This window comes from Eleginops maclovinus, chromosome 9 (genome assembly GCF_036324505.1).
Source record: "Eleginops maclovinus isolate JMC-PN-2008 ecotype Puerto Natales chromosome 9, JC_Emac_rtc_rv5, whole genome shotgun sequence".
Taxonomy (NCBI): Eukaryota; Metazoa; Chordata; class Actinopteri; order Perciformes; family Eleginopidae; genus Eleginops; species Eleginops maclovinus.
Genome location: NC_086357.1, coordinates 27817294 through 27834442, shown reverse-complemented (window position 1 = coordinate 27834442; position 17149 = coordinate 27817294). Strand labels below are relative to the sequence as shown.

The 17149-nt window shown below is 41.1% G+C and overlaps 2 protein-coding genes across 3 annotated transcripts in view; one reads left to right on the top strand and one right to left on the bottom strand.

Annotated features, from left to right (window-relative positions):
* The window catches only part of acbd6 (acyl-CoA binding domain containing 6), a 35418-nt gene extending 26995 nt beyond the window's left edge, over positions 1 to 8423 (bottom strand). For both annotated transcript variants that reach the window (XM_063891165.1, XM_063891166.1), the window contains exons 1-4: positions 7900 to 8423; positions 6724 to 6788; positions 6290 to 6386; positions 3028 to 3104 (exon numbers count right to left, since the gene is read on the bottom strand). In XM_063891165.1, the coding sequence (XP_063747235.1) occupies positions 3028 to 3104; positions 6290 to 6386; positions 6724 to 6788; positions 7900 to 8166 (506 nt within the window). In that variant the 5' untranslated portion in view covers positions 8167 to 8423. The remainder of the gene's footprint in view (positions 1 to 3027; positions 3105 to 6289; positions 6387 to 6723; positions 6789 to 7899) is intronic.
* xpr1a (xenotropic and polytropic retrovirus receptor 1a) overlaps positions 8116 to 17149 on the top strand; it is an 87211-nt gene continuing 78177 nt past the window's right edge. Inside the window, exons 1-2 of the mRNA XM_063891160.1 lie at positions 8116 to 8446; positions 12751 to 13263. Coding sequence (XP_063747230.1) covers positions 13195 to 13263 — 69 coding nt within the window. The 5' untranslated portion in view covers positions 8116 to 8446; positions 12751 to 13194. The remainder of the gene's footprint in view (positions 8447 to 12750; positions 13264 to 17149) is intronic.

Below are 17149 nucleotides of genomic sequence, written 5' to 3'. Positions count from 1 at the left end.
CCTTCACTGTAAGCCGGTCACTCTGAGCCGTGATTCAGTCTTGTGTATAAAGGGTGAGAAAAGGATTTCCAGTTGGTGTAGCACAATGCTAGCTTGTCCGGTTCAGGCAGATTTAGACTGCAGATACAAGACAAGGGATCCATCCTGACACACACACAAAGAAAAGTACACCCTGATCCGAAACCTCTGAAACATGGGCTTTAATAGGCCTCTGTGAGACACTGCTACCACTTATTCCTAAAGCTGATTTTATTCCGCGTTGTTCCACACTTTGGGACGACTAACCTCCTGAAGGAAGAGGCTTAAACTGCAGTGCAGGGGGGGGGGGTCCAATACAGAGCTGGATAACAGCTGTAACTGTCTGAGGTTCAGGGTCTCAGTCTGCTGGACCCCCCTGAGTTAGAGAGGTTCTGCTCTTTAGGCAACTTTATTTATATCGCACCTATCTGCAAAAAGACACGTTTTCAGTCTGGATTTTAAAATGGTGATAGTTGTAGCGGACCTGCAGGATTGTGGGAGTTTGTTCCAGATGGTGGGGGCATCAAAGCTCCACGCTGATCTCCATGTTTAGCTCTGAGTCTTGAAGCTCTCTTAAAGCATGAGGCTAAAGCACGCTGACACATGGTCGTCATGCCTGTAGCGCGTTATTGATGACACACGTTTCTGACAGAATGTGGACACTGAACGGTTCACTCACAAAGTTTAGTCCTCCCTTTCTTCTGTAATGAACCTCTGTTCCTCCCTTTCTTCCTCCCCCCCCTCCCCTCCTCATCAAGTGAATTATGAATAACTCATTACACTTTCCTCCCGGCCCGGTTATGTATGAGCACATTCATTTACATACTCCTGATTACCAGCGCCACCGCCGCCATGTTTATTCATGAGCCCCCCCCCCCCCCCAGTGCAGAGCCACACCCACTTCATCGTCTGATCGCCACGGTGACCCCGAGTGTCCCTGATGTGTGGCCGCCATCCGTCTCCGCGGCAACTAATCAATAGGCCAGCTCATCAGTCATTGGCCGACGGTCGTACGGGGCTTCACTGACAGACACACACACACACCACACCACACACACACACACACACACACACACACACACACACACCTTTCCCCTGCTAGTTTAGGGTCCTATGATAAGCACAGAATAAGCTCACATGTAAACACACACACACACACACACACACACACATGATTAATGTGAGTCCTGTAAACAACATGACATCAACAGCGCCGCAATGCATGCTGGGAAGGTCACAGGCTACTCTGTCATCACAACAGCCAGGGGTTCCAAGGGTTTGTGTGTGTGTGTGTGTGTGTGTGTGTGTGTGTGTGTGTGTGTTATGTGCTCACAACATGTGTGTGTGTCCAGTGTGGTGTACTGGCAGATATGTCCTTCATCCATCAGGCTAAACTGGCCACAGTGGTGAAAAAACACTCATCTACCCGACCTGAGCCCCAACACACACACACACACACACACACACACACACACACACACACACACACACACACACACACACACACACACACACACACACACACACACACACACACACACACACACACACACACACACACACACACACACACACACACACACACACACACACACACACACACACACACACACACACACACACACACACACACACACACACACACACACACACACACACACACACACACTTCTTGCTAACAGCTACTGGGTTTATCTTTTTTAAACAGGTTTACATTTGCTTTTTGGGCATTTCAATTGTCTATGACCTCCTATTGTATTGTTTCTAAGTCCGTACACACATCGTCTCTCCATCCTTTGTTTATCTCCTCGAGGTTTCTAACATGTTCCCCATAAACTGTGGGGTGACTGCAGGAGTTTGTCCAGCGAGGGTCTAAGGACAGAGGGTTAGAAATGTGTTATCTGTGATATTTGTCTGTATAAATAAAGTTTAATTGATTGAAAGCCTCCTCTGTGTTTATCAGAGCACTAGGTGGGTGAGAGAATTACAAATGTAGTATTCAAAGCCTCTTCCATCACACACTGATCAGCTCAGCAGCCGAGGGATATCGCTGATCAATCCTGCCTCTGTCGATATGACTCACACACACACACACACACATATAGACACACAGACATCGAGATGAGCAATGCAATTAACTCTGTGCCTGGCTAACAGGTGCTTAGCTGTTTAATATGGAGTGTGTGTGTGAGGGGAAATTGAAATGCAGCAGGAGCAGTGAATGTGACAGTTCCGGCAGGTTCTGCATGGATTCGGATGCAATCGTGTCGATGTATAGTGGCAAGTGTATGTTTATGTGTGCACTCATGTTAATACTGAGTGTGTGTGTGTGTGTGTGTGTGTGTGTGTGTGTGTGTGTGTGTGTGTGTGTGTGTGTGTGTGTGTGTGTGTGTCATGTTAATGAATTCCTCTCTGCTGGTTTTCCCCTCGGGGCGTCACTGCTGCTGGAAATCGCCAAGGGGAGCAACATCGTTCTGGGAAACCTGCTGTACCTGCCTCCCTCTGCTGTACCCCGTCCCCCCACTCCCCCCAAAATCCTAATTAAAAAAAGGGAGACTCTGGCCACCTCCCCCCAAAGACTGTGCATACTAATCAGTCATTTACGAGGAAAACCTGCAGGGTTCACACATCTCATTTTCCTCTCCAAAAGAGCTCTTTCTCCATTGAAATGAAGATGAGCTTTCCAAGCTTCAGTAAGTCTGCCAGGCCGAGTAGATGGAGGATATATTTCATTAACATAAATCACAAGTGTATGACGTCTCCGGGCTCTGACTGCAGTTACGGTCTGCTGAATAGAATCAAATGCAGCAGGACGGGAGGAGAACAAAGCCGGAGTGAGATCCAGGTGAGCTCAGCTACTGGACGGAGAAAAAGCTGAGTCTGAGCCACTATAGAGAGTGTGTGTGTGTGTGTGTGTGTGTGTGTGTGTGTGTGTGTGTGTGTGTGTGTGTGTGTGTGTGTGTGTGTGAGTGTGAGTGTGAGTGTGAGTGTGAGTGTGTGAGTGTGTACCTGATCATCTCCTCCTGGTATAGAGAGCTGACTGTTGCTCCGCCGAAGCCCGTTCTTCTTTCTGCTCCTCGTCTTTCCTGTAAAGTAAAAACACAGTCACGCACTTTATCCACCACACACACATCATTTTCAAAGCAGATGTTGGTCACGTTAATGGTTTGAAAATGAGCCACAACCATGAGCCAAATGCTAGTAAAATATGCAAGTAGCAGCTAGAGTTGTTTCACTAACAAGCGAATAAACAAAAGTCCTCTAATGAGAGGCTGGTAGATGTTGGACTCCAGCAGCTGCCACATTAAAAGCAGGACGGCAGCGTTAGTGAACCCCTAACTAAGCATATAGTGTGTTTGTTGTAAAGGGATCCGATGTTATCGGTTCTCTGATAAGCAGATTCTGACAACATTTGGAAATGCAGTTGAACATTTTGTTTTTCTAAATTTCGACTTTTAGAAATAAAATCTAATTTTTCCAAATTAGATTTTCCTACTTCTTCTAATCTATCATGTTTTCCTAAAAGATCTGACTTCTTATAAAAATGTCTTCTGTCTTTTTTCTAAATGTCGACTTTTAACAATTTCCAATAATCATTTTTAAATTATTGCTTTTTCCAAAACTAATCAGATTTTCCCCCAAAACATTTTTCTCAACACAAAATGTTTTTTCTAAATATCGACTTTTACACAATGATTGCCTTTTCCATGGAAATGGAGAAAACATTTGAGCTTTTCCTACAAAAATTGTTTTCAATTTTTTGACTTTTCAGACAATTTTTTAAAATGATCATTTTTTTAATTTCCGGCTATTTTTGTAAATTCTCCCGTTTCCGGTTACATTCTCGTTTCTTTTTCATAACTCTGAGTGGATCAGATGTTATCTCTCCTCTGTCAGCTGTTCTGTGGGATAATACTTTAAGTGTGAATCTATAGCCTACTGCCTGAATCTGCTTTACGAAAGGCAGGTTTTCCTACAGATAAGCATAAAGGTTACGGATTACACCGTTTTACAGGTAACTAGTATTTGTATCTCCCGACTCTGTCCTCGACAGAAATCAAGTTAAATTGTGTGCTTTTTTTAAACAAGCCTCCAGTGCTTTAAGACATGACCTCATAGCTAATAAACGTCCGACATTATGCACACAAAGCGGATATAAAACCAAAAGCTCCTTCATTTGTGGTTCTTGTTAATCTCGTGTTTTACATTCAGTTCGGCCAAAACTTTATTACCCGGCCTTTTGTTCGCCGACCAACCTCGCCTCACAAAGGAGCCCGCACAAATCTGATTTCAGGAAACAGAGAGAGTGGGGAGAAGATGACAAGCGAAGCAAAACGAGGCTTTTGGGGAGGACCTAATTCACTTGAGAAAGTCAGAATATTCGCTGATGCACTGGCCCTGCTCCTCCGCAGCATAATGTGATATAGAGCCAGCGTCTGCTCCACAATCGGGCCGGAACAGAGGTCAGATTCTGGCTATTATTCTCCGTCTATGTACTCCTACCTGCACTATCTCCCCGTGCTTCCCAAAGAATAGCCCCTGCCATGCTGTGGCGCTTTGTTAGCACTAATACAATCAGCTTCTTTTCAGGAGGGTGGCTTTGTGCAGCCGTGAGGCCGAGTCAGCAGCACGGTCACCGAGAAAGTGTCAGGACCGGACTCGTGGATGACAGTGACGCTATTAAATATGAAAGAGAGCAGAGGAAGGGTGCAGGAGGGGGTAATAAAGAGTGAAGGGTTAAAGCAGACAAAAGGGAGGGGGCAGGATTATCAGAGGAAGAGCAGGTAGGTTAGAGGTGGGGAACAAAGAGAACAGTAGAGAGGTGAGGGGGGGGGGGTCCAGCAGAGAATAAGGAACAGTAGGGGATGTGACAGGCCTCCTGAAAGATACACCTAAATGTACTATTTGGCTTTCAAACTCTAGAAAAACAACCTTCTGCCATCTCTCAGAAGCCTGAAGAGCAACAGGTGACTAAAACCCCCGCTTTGGGAAAGTATGCTCCGCTTGAAGAGGGAATTCACTCTGTGCAGATGTTGGCCTCATGGTGACATAACACTTTCAGGTGTGATATATTTTACTTAAAGAGGACATTTTCAGGTGTATATCAGTATTAATATGTACTCTTTCTGGAGGGAACACAGGATTTTAGCCTTTGCAAACCATTAACATGCACTAAAATATATAGAACACACTACAGGAGAGGAAAAACCAAAAGGGCAGGATAGGATTTCTGTAGCTACAAACTATTGCAACACCAAGGTCCAATTGGACACAGTTTTTATCTCGTTGCACATTTTCAAATATATATAAGTACAATCATATGATCACAGACAATTTTACTACCATTCATATTTAATTATTCTCCAATGATCAACATGAATTTGGTTCAGGCTAAAACATTTAGATGATTCTATTAACAATTAATGATTCTCCAAACTTGGCAGAATATTCCAATCTTTCCAGAAGAAAACCAACGCACGTGAATAAATAAAAAGTATTAATAATAAACGAGTGCAACACGTTACATTTTCAGCCCTCCAACATCCCAAAAGTAAACCCCTGAATCTGAACCTCAGTTTATATGAAGAGCTCCCATGAAAACTCTTCCTTACTAAGCAGACCCTGAAGGACGGCCATGGCAGCACAGCTCTGCTGACAGTCAGGTGATATGACACAGGAGCGAGTACAGATGTAAACAGCCTCTTTTATGACAGCCACACAAACACACTTATAAACTATGACAGGTCTTTGCATTATTCAAGTGGCAGAATGTCAGCTATAGCGGAAGACAACATCACCTCATGTATTTTTCATGCTGCATGAGCAGGATGAGAGGCCACTGACAGATTGACACTGACACACTGCCCTCTGCTGGCAGGAACACAGAGCTGCACGTTACAGGACAGCAACGCCTGGAGGTCTCCACACAAGTTGTCATCTTACCATGGACAAAGCTAACTAGAACAGGGTCATTTAAAACACCTGGAAAGGCTTTGTTTAGTAACCATGAAGGTGGGTGTGGTTAACTGTAATTCCCTCCTTCCTGGCATCAGTTCAAAAATCCAGCTTGTCCAAAATTCTGCTGCTAGGATTTTTGATCCTAATCCTTTTGTACTATAGTAATCTTCTGAATGTACTCTTACTTTTGACATAGTATTGTTACTACTACTAGACTCCTTCCATCCCTGGTGTACAATGTGTGGTGTTTACATCCTGTTCATAGCACTATCTACACCAGTATGAGCTTTCACTCAGAGATGGTTCTCATTACCTTCGTGCTGCCTTCAGGGTCTAACTCGTTGACGCAGGAAATGTACTCCTGCATCGCCTGGTCCGCCTCCATGTCTCCGAGCTGCTTCCAGGCCTGCCTGTAATCAGATCAGTGTGTTACTCCAATCATAAACCAGAGGTTTAAACTGGGGGGTGCATTTTGATCTGAACCGTCATGAGTTGAGCGGAGAGAGAGCACCAACATTAAAGGCTTTAACAGTCAAATATTAAACCTCCTTCTATTCACAGGTTGCTTTTTATGTAAATGACTATGAATGGATATCATCAACAGAAGCTGTTTACCAGGAGAAAAACAAACAGTAGAAAACAATCATATTTTTCAGGCACTCACAAGACGTATTCATTTATGCAACATTTAAAAAGATTTGCAAACTGTTCAATAACAAAACTGAGATTCACTCTTCGGCTACATACCATTTCCTCTGTCCTTCAAAGTCAAAGAAGCCAGGTTTCTGTGTATTGCACTTTCCCACTTTGGCCTGAAAAGAAAACAAGTCTGGATTATTCATCTTTCTTCAGATCTCATCAGCTGTCAACTTCCTGCAGGGGTGGGGAAAGTACTCAGACTTTAGTAAAAGTAGAAGTATTCAGGTCTTGTACTTGAGTAAATTAGAAGTACTCAGGTCTTGTACTTGAGTAAAGTAGAAGTACTCAGGTCTTGTACTTGAGTAAAGTAGAAGTACTCAGATCTTGTACTTGAGTAAAGTAGAAGTACTCAGATCTTGTACTTGAGTAAAGTAGAAGTACTCAGATCTTGTACTTGAGTAAAGTAGAAGTACTCAGGTCTTGTACTTGAGTAAATTAGAAGTACTCAGATCTTGTACTTGAGTAAAGTAGAAGTACTCAGGTCTTGTACTTGAGTAAAAGTAGAAGTACTCAGGTCTTGTACTTGAGTAAAAGTAGAAGTACTCAGGTCTTGTACTTGAGTAAAGTAGAAGTACTCAGATCTTGTACTTGAGTAAAGTAGAAGTACTCAGGTCTTGTACTTGAGTAAAGTAGAAGTACTCAGGTCTTGTACTTGAGTAAAGTAGAAGTACTCAGATCTTGTACTTGAGTAAAGTAGAAGTACTCAGGTCTTGTACTTGAGTAAAGTAGAAGTACTCAGGTCTTGTACTTGAGTAAAGTAGAAGTACCAGAGTGTAGGAATACTCTGTCACAGTAAAAGTATTCTAAATGTTCCTCCAGTGAAAGTAGAAAGTACTCTCCTCTAAATGTACTTAAAGTAGCGACAGTAAAAGTAGTCATTGTCTGATTGGTCCATTTCAGAATAATATCTCTGATATGTTTTATAATGATTGATCATTAAAGTGTTCTCAGAGCTGGTAAAGGTGCAGCTAGTTTGAATGCTTTGTATACTGCAGGGTAGCTGCTGGATTTACTGCAGGTGAACTACAGTCTGATTTAAGGGGGATTATATTTACCATCATTCATCCTAATCTGCCTAGCAACTAAAGGGATTAAATAACTGTAGTGGATTCAAAGAACAGAATAGCATTAAATGTACTGAGGATGTCAGTGATTACATGTATATGGTTCTTATATAAACCCACATGTTATAGATGTGACCTCCTCTAACCCCCCACCCCTCACCTGTTTGTACCGGGCATACAGGTAGAGCAGCTGGTCCCTCCCGGCGGTCTGCACCAGGTCCCGGACCCGGTCTGCTGCGGACTCGAACTCCCGCTGCAGGTCGTCCCCCTCCAGCCGGTCCTCCCCCCCACTGCAGTCAAACTGATCCAGACCCAGGTCGGAGTCCGAGTCTGAGCCTGCTCCTCCCAGAGGCTCCCCGGTGTCGGGCCGGGCCGGGTCAGTCCCTGAACCCGTCGCAGTGTCCGGGGAGGAGGAACCAGAAGCCATTGTTGTTGTTGATTTGTTTTGCTGTTTACGAAACGTCCAAGACCACGGGACGTGTGGAGAATAACGAGGACCGTTAAAGACGAAGGAGAGAATCTGTCTTCGGATATTTGTTTAGTATTTTAGAGGTTATTTCTTCTTTTAATCCGATATCGTTAAGAACCCATGACAGTCGGATTTGTTTCCACAGTTGGTCCGTCTCTGGTACTGTCGCCTAAAACCACCGGGTGGAACTTACTGCTAACGACATAAAGGTTCCAGGTGCATCGGCGGTTATTAGTTGGTAAGAAAACACGTCATAAAAACAAAGAAATATATAAATAAATCTGTAAAATTTACAATTTATTTAAGCATGACTTTTTCTTTTAAAAATAGACTTAAACATTTCTTGCAACGAAATAATTAGGGGCTTTACTCTGTGTATAGTAAGGATGAAACGGCAAATATTTTGTTAGCGTTAACGGCTGTCAGTTAAACTTAAATCTGACGTTAGCATCAAAGCTAACTGACAGGTGAAGAGGCTAACAGGTAAAGGGCTAACAGTATGCCAACTGATTATAAAATATCTTCAAATGTTACTATTTGCAGTTTTTATGGCTACTTATGTGGTATTTGCTTCGTGTGTAAAGGTTACGGTCAACAGTTTTGTTAGCTTCCCTTATTTTTAAAGCTGGTTAGCTACTTAGCTCGTTAGCTACATGGTTGTTTTGTGGTGTAGCCTAATCAATTATCACCAGTGAGTTTAATCTGGCATTTGTGGTCTCACTTTTACGGCAATTTCTATGACTTTTCTACAATGTGAGTGGAATATGACCAATAATTTATTGTCCATTACCTTTATTTAATGTAATTGTGTCTTTGGCACTGGCAAAACAATAGAATAACACTCACCATACACACTACAACATACAGTTCATACATTGTATGAAGAGGGACATTACATCTTAAAGTGACTCAGTGGCAGTCCTAATAAAAAGTGGTTTATTCTTCCACTGGCTTGTGTCCATTAAAATATCAGTTGTATTAAACATAACTATTAGGTGATGGTGTCGGTGCTTAAGTTTGAGTCAAGGTTTTCAACTTCAATCATCAGGTGACATCTTTTTGACAATTAAGACAACTGTAGTTTCTGTTACACCTGTCATGAAGTAATTGAGTCAACTCGTTGGCGGCAGAATGCATTGGTGCAGTGTGTCCAGCAGAGGCTGCTGCTGGCTCAGTAATAAATGTAACCTGCAACGGATGCAGAGCTGATGCTCATTAAATGAACTATCAAGTCTTAAAGTTATGTTTGTATTGTAAGAAACACAGAGAAGCCCGTCCAACTTTATTTAGGATGTTTGTAGTTTGACACTCATTACCTCTCAAAATAAATCTGGTGAACTTTGGAGGAAGTATGGACAGCATAATGAGGCCTTTTTGATATATCCTGAGTAATGATAGCTTATTATCCCTTTCTCTTGGAACTCTCCTGTTCCCGATATATGGCAAGTTTATGAGGCCATAACTGAGCATCTAAACAAACTCTGTGTGAGTCACTTTACATTTACAGATCAATTGTTCAAGTCAGAAGTATACACGGAAAAGTTTGCATAACTCGAAAAATACTTTTAATCAGGTATAAGAGACGAGGACAGCCAATCATGATTTAAAAAAGGTATATGTGTCATTACTGGATCTCTAAATGGAGTCTGCACAGGTTGGTTAAAGACAAGAATACATTTAGTTTTTAGATACAGTTTTAGTTCAGAGATAAATGGTGTACTTTTAATCCACTACATGTGTTTAATCCCTTTAGTTGCTACGCAGATTAGGATTAATGATGGTAAATATAATCTCCCTTAAATCAGACTTTAATTCACCTGCAGTAAATCCAGCAGCTACCCTGCAGTATACAAAGCCATTCAAACTAGCTGCACCTTTACCAGCTCTGAGAACACTTTAATGATCAATCATTATAAAACATATCAGAGATATTATTCTGAAATGGACCAATCAGACAATGACTACTTTTACTGTCGCTACTTTAAGTACATTTAGAGGAGAGTACTTTCTACTTTCACTGGAGGAACATTTAGAATACTTTCACTGTGACAGAGTATTCCTACACTCTGGTACTTCTACTTTACTCAAGTACAAGACCTGAGTACTTCTACTTTACTCAAGTACAAGACCTGAGTACTTCTACTTTACTCAAGAACAAGATCTGAGTACTTCTACTTTACTCAAGTACAAGACCTGAGTACTTCTACTTTACTCAAGTACAAGACCTGAGTACTTCTACTTTACTGGAGGAACATTTAGAATACTTTACTGTGACAGAGTATTCCTACACTCTGGTACTTCTACTTTACTCAAGTACAAGACATGAGTACTTCTACTTTACTCAAGTACAAGACCTGAGTACTTCTACTTTACTCAAGTACAAGATCTGGGTACTTCTACTTTACTCAAGTACAAGACCTGAGTACTTCTACTTTACTCAAGTACAAGACCTGAGTACTTCTACTTTACTCAAGTATCAGACCTGAGTACTTCTACTTTACTCAAGTACAAGACCTGAGTACTTCTACTTTACTCAAGTACAAGATCTGGGTACTTCTACTTTACTCAAGTACAAGACCTGAGTACTTCTACTTTACTCAAGTACAAGACCTGAGTACTTCTACTTTACTCAAGTATCAGACCTGAGTACTTCTACTTTACTCAAGTACAAGACCTGAGTACTTCTACTTTACTCAAGTACAAGATCTGAGTACTTCTACTTTTACTCAAGTACAAGATCTGAGTACTTCTACTTTACTCAAGTACAAGACCTGAGTACTTCTACTTTACTCAAGTACAAGACCTGAGTACTTCTACTTTACTCAAGTACAAGATCTGAGTACTTCTACTTTACTCAAGTACAAGATCTGAGTACTTCTACTTTACTCAAGTACAAGACCTGAGTACTTCTACTTTACTCAAGTACAAGATCTGAGTACTTCTACTTTACTCAAGTACAAGACCTGAGTACTTCTACTTTACTCAAGTACAAGATCTGAGTACTTCTACTTTACTCAAGTACAAGACCTGAGTACTTCTACTTTACTCAAGTACAAGACCTGAGTACTTCTACTTTACTCAAGTACAAGATCTGAGTACTTCTACTTTACTCAAGTACAAGACCTGAGTACTTCTACTTTACTCAAGTACAAGACCTGAGTACTTCTACTTTTACTCAAGTACAAGATCTGAGTACTTCTACTTTATTCAAGTACAAGACCTGAGTACTTCTACTTTACTCAAGTACAAGATCTGAGTACTTCTACTTTTACTCAAGTACAAGATCTGAGTACTTCTACTTTACTCAAGTACAAGATCTGAGTACTTCTACTTTTACTCAAGTACAAGATCTGAGTACTTCTACTTTACTCAGTACAAGATCTGAGTACTTCTACTTTACTCAAGTACAAGATCTGAGTACTTCTACTTCACTCAAGAACAAGATCTGAGTACTTCTACTTTTACTCAAGTACAAGATCTGAGTACTTCTACTTTACTCAGTACAAGACCTGAGTACTTCTACTTTACTCAAGTACAAGATCTGAGTACTTCTACTTTACTCAAGTACAAGACCTGAGTACTTCTACTTTACTCAAGTACAAGACCTGAGTACTTCTACTTTACTCAAGTACAAGATCTGAGTACTTCTACTTTACTCAAGTACAAGACCTGAGTACTTCTACTTTACTCAAGTACAAGATCTGAGTACTTCTACTTTTACTCAAGTACAAGATCTGAGTACTTCTACTTTACTCAAGTACAAGATCTGAGTACTTCTACTTTACTCAAGTACAAGATCTGAGTACTTCTACTTTTACTCAAGTACAAGATCTGAGTACTTCTACTTTACTCAAGTACAAGATCTGAGTACTTCTACTTTTACTCAAGTACAAGATATGAGTACTTCTACTTTTACTCTAGTACAAGATATGAGTACTTCTACTTTTACTCAAGTATAAAATCTGAGTACTTCTACTTTTACTCTAGTAGAAGATCTGAGTACTTCTTCTTTTACTCTAGTATAAAATCTGAGTACTTCTACTTTTACTCAAGTACAAGATCTGAGTAATTCTACTTTACTCAAGTACAAGATCTGAGTACTTCTACTTTACTCAAGTACAAGATCTGAGTACTTCTACTTTTACTCAAGTACAAGATCTGAGTACTTCTACTTTACTCAAGTACAAGATCTGAGTACTTCTACTTTACTCAAGTACAAGATCTGAGTACTTCTACTTTTACTCTAGTAGAAGATCTGAGTACTTCTACTTTACTCAAGTACAAGATCTGAGTACTTCTACTTTACTCTAGTAGAAGATCTGAGTACTTCTACTTTACTCTAGTATAAAATCTGAGTACTTCTACTTTACTCTAGTATAAATCAGAGTACTTCTACTTTACTCTAGTATAAAATCAGAGTACTTCTCCCACCATCTGACAATAAAACCTTCGGACTTTGAATGTTGAACTTTGAATGAACACGGAACTCTGAATCCTCCCGTCAGGTATTCTGTTCTAACTTCCCCCTCTGTTTGGTTGCAGACACACCACAGGATCAGCCTCTCACTCGGGTCTCGGTGGTCTGAGTTTTTTGACCGCACTTTCCATTGCTTTTCCCCGGAGGTCCCACCACCACCCCGCGCGCTCTGCTGACGCAACCACGCACGCGCTGTGGCTCCACGCGATGGCGGCACGCAGAAGAGTCCCCAGACATGCCCAGGGAGGGACGGAGCAAAGTCACTGAAAGAGAGAGCCGCCGTTAAACCCACCACCTGTTCAGAGAGAGACGCCGCTGCCGACCCCGTGAAACAGTATGTGGGGACCGGATACTTTCGGTGCGCACTGACCGGGGAGAGATCCAGAAGCGCGCAGGGACGCACCGCATGTTGATCCACAGAGTTCACTCAGATCCAAAGTCGCGTGGACAGGGAAGGGGACAGTTGGATTTACCTTTTGAGCTGTGAGCGGGACTCTTATTCTGGGAGAATGAAATTCGCGGAGCATCTTTCGTCCCACATCACTCCGGAGTGGAGGAAACAGTATCTCCAGTATGAGGTGAAGACATTTCCTTCATTTCTTTATTGTAAAAATCAGAATCAGTCAGGTTTACTGTCAAGCAGGTTCACACAGACGAGGAGTCTGCCTTGGTGTACATGGTGCATAGAGAGACACAGTTAAAGGAGATCAAATGTAAGAAAAACAACCAAAAAATAACAATTATAAATAAGAATTATAAATAAGAATTTAAAAAGAAAAGTATTTACATTCAGATCTCAAATTCATTTACATGAAATCTGGATTTATGAAAACTCTTCACACAGTGTACTACTGCAAAGTACTCAGAATAATACAATACGTATAGAATAATTGGAAAGCCTGAGTACAGATGTGAAGATATTAAACTCCCTGAAAAATATGCTTTTTTTTCCAAAGTGGAAATAAGATTGAATTTGAAAAAACATAAAAGCTTTTATTTGTATTATTTATTTTTCTCCAGTTTCGGTTTAACCTGCTCCTGAGAGCCATAAAGCAGAAGAGATAAGGAGGTCCTTTTGTTTATGGATGGGAAATTGACTGCGGCTGTTAAAAGCCACAGGGAGCATTCAGTCTTTATCGCTGTTTGCTTAGTTTCAACACCTAAAAAAATCACAGGAATGAACTGTTTGGTGAACATCAAAATGCTATTTATACTGGAAACATAACCTAAATATTCAGGTTGTTGATTTTAAAATACAAATTGTGGATATTTTTGATCATTTTATACAATTCTTCAGTTGTTTTGTGAGCTTTATTCTTCATCATTTCTTATTCTTTCTCGTCTTATAATAAATACACTTAAATATGGATATTGTTCATTTTAAGAACACATTTCTGATTTGTTTTAATCCATACCTTCATTTTATTTTTAGTTGTCCTTATTAAACATATTGCAAAGACTATTTGATAATAACATCCCATAAATTCACCTTCTTTAGATTTTTCTTTATATTTATTTATTTGCATCGATCTAACTGACCTCAAGGGAAATATCCCATGCATTAATTATGGATTATAGCAAATATTCCTGTGTAATTCATTCCTTTTTGACCTGACAAAGCCATGGCATTTCTATTTTATTTAGATTTTGTCGTCATATTTTGCACCATGAATGCTGAATCAGCTTGCATGACTTCCTCTGACAGGATTTCTGTCTGTTTGGAGATGTTTGTGGGTTTACGGAGGGCTCTGTGTGCACACATGGTCTTTGTTTGCTGGTGTTCAGCACTTGAGGAGTGTTTTATATTCACACTTCTCGCTGGCTCTGCATTAGGAGCTTTGGTGCAGACATGCAGTGACAGGACTGGCTGCTCCGTTCCATTTAGCTCTATGAATTATAGACAAAGACCCTGTTCTCCTCAGCAGAAGCTCAGCCACTGCTTTATTTTGGAAACATGCCCTCAATATCAGAATGAAGTTAAGCTACAGCACACATATGGATCTGTGATAGTCACAATCGTCCGATAAAAACATGTTATTAGTGCTGAAAAAACATTAAATTGACATGTATGGACACATGGAGAAGAGGACAGCTCTGCAGGAGTATGTCCTTTGAATTGATTATTAAAGACTCAGTGTATTCAGGCTTTGTGCGCAGACAGACGCTCACAGAGGGACAGATGTACGGCCAAAACAGCCATTTTACACCTCGCTCCGCACACTGACCTGAGATGGATGATGATAGATTCTCTGTCATCTGCGCTTAGTGTTGGTTTTCAATTACATCCCATGCATCATCTTCGACTGCCGTTTGAGTTCCTATTTTATAAATGTTTTCCCAATGCATTTTACTATTAATGGAAGCAATTGCCTCTAAAAGTGGTTGATTGCAGAGAAATAGATGATTGCATGATTTTTTATCTGCAATCGTGCAAAGTCTTAATAGATAGGCCTATCACACATTGCATTCTATTACTTTATTACTGTTATAAATTATTCCTATTAGCATAAAAAGATTGGATGTCCTTTTTAGCCTTTATCAGCTTTGAACTCTTCTTCTACGAGTCCTTTTTAGACTTAGAGATCGATTTGTATTTGTTTTGTTGTTGTTTTTTGCCGGTGCCTAAGACATGTTTCCATTTTCCATAGCATTTGGTATTGTTATACGATTTAAATTGACAGCAAAACAACAATTTGTGCGTTTATGATATGGAAACGTGGCCTTTATCTCCTTTTTTAACCATGTCAAAACCCCAACGCATATATTGTTGTCTTGCGTAGCGGTCGTTGAATTATGTAGACTCAGAACCCATCTATACTTGTATCCTTCCTCCAATCTGAATTATACATAGGGTTTGCAGGGAGGATGGGAGTGTGTGTATTAGTGATGCTGTCTTCAGTCTTTGTCTGACCTCTGTAAACATCACTTCCTCCTGTGTGTGTGTGTGTGTGTGTGTGTGTGTGTGTGTGTGTGTGTGTGTGTGTGTGTGTGTGTGTGTGTGTGTGTGTGTGTGTGTGTGTGTGTGTGTGTGTGTGTGTGTGTGTGTGGGGGCGGGGGAATCACACCTTCATGATGGACATCTCAGTCGAGGCCCCCTGAAATGAGTCAAAGACGGATATAGAGATATCTGCATCGAGCAAAGTGAGTTAGTGGAGAAGAGGAGAAACAGACGTTAAGAGAAATCAATGCTAATGTGGTTCTGAACGTAAAGCCTGCACGCTGAAACAGAAACAGTTCAGTGAGGGGAACGTTAAATTTGTCGGTTCCTTCATTAACGACCGCCTCGCTGCACATTACCCCACTTATTACACGGCTTACTAAATAAATAACTGTCTGTCTTCTTCTGCTGTTCCCTTTAGTGTTTACTTCCTGTCTGTCTTCTCCTGCTGTTCCCTTTAGTGTTTACTTCCTGTCTGTCTTCTTCCACTGTTCCCTTTAGTGTTTACTTCCTGTCTGTCTTCTTCCAATGTTCCCTTTAGTGTTTACTTCCTGTGTTCTTCTTCCAATGTTCCCTTTAGTGTTTACTTCCTGTCTGTCTTCTTCCACTGTTCCCTTTAGTGTTTACTTCCTGTGTTCTTCTTCCACTGTTCCCTTTAGTGTTTACTTCCTGTCTGTCTTCTTCTGCTGTTCCCTTTAGCGTTTACTTCCCGTCTGTCTTCTTCCGCTGTTCCCTTTAGTGTTTACTTCCTGTCTGTCTGCTTCTGCTGTTCCCTTTAGTGTTTACTTCCTGTCTGTCTTCTTCTGCTGTTCCCTTTAGTGTTTACTTCCTGTCTGTCTTCTTCCGCTGTTCCTTTAGTGTTTACTTCCTGTCTGTCTGCTTCTGCTGTTCCCTTTAGCGTTTACTTCCTGTCTGTCTTCTTCTGCTGCTCCCTTTAGTGTTTACTTCCTGTCTGTCTTCTTCTGCTGTTCCCTTTAGTGTTTACTTCCTGTCTGTCTTCTTCTGCTGTTCCCTTAAGTGTTTACTTCCTGTCTGTCTTCTTCTGCTGTTCCCTTAAGTGTTTACTTCCTGTCTGTCTTCTTCCACTGTTCCCTTTAGTGTTTACTTCCTGTGTTCTTCTTCCACTGTTCCCTTTAGTGTTTACTTCCTGTCTGTCTTCTTCTGCTGTTCCCTTTAGCGTTTACTTCCCGTCTGTCTTCTTCCGCTGTTCCCTTTAGTGTTTACTTCCTGTCTGTCTGCTTCTGCTGTTCCCTTTAGTGTTTACTTCCTGTCTGTCTTCTTCTGCTGTTCCCTTTAGTGTTTACTTCCTGTCTGTCTTCTTCCGCTGTTCCTTTAGTGTTTACTTCCTGTCTGTCTGCTTCTGCTGTTCCCTTTAGCGTTTACTTCCTGTCTGTCTTCTTCTGCTGCTCCCTTTAGTGTTTACTTCCTGTCTGTCTTCTTCTGCTGTTCCCTTTAGTGTTTACTTCCTGTCTGTCTTCTTCTGCTGTTCCCTTAAGTGTTTACTTCCTGTCTGTCTTCTTCTGCTG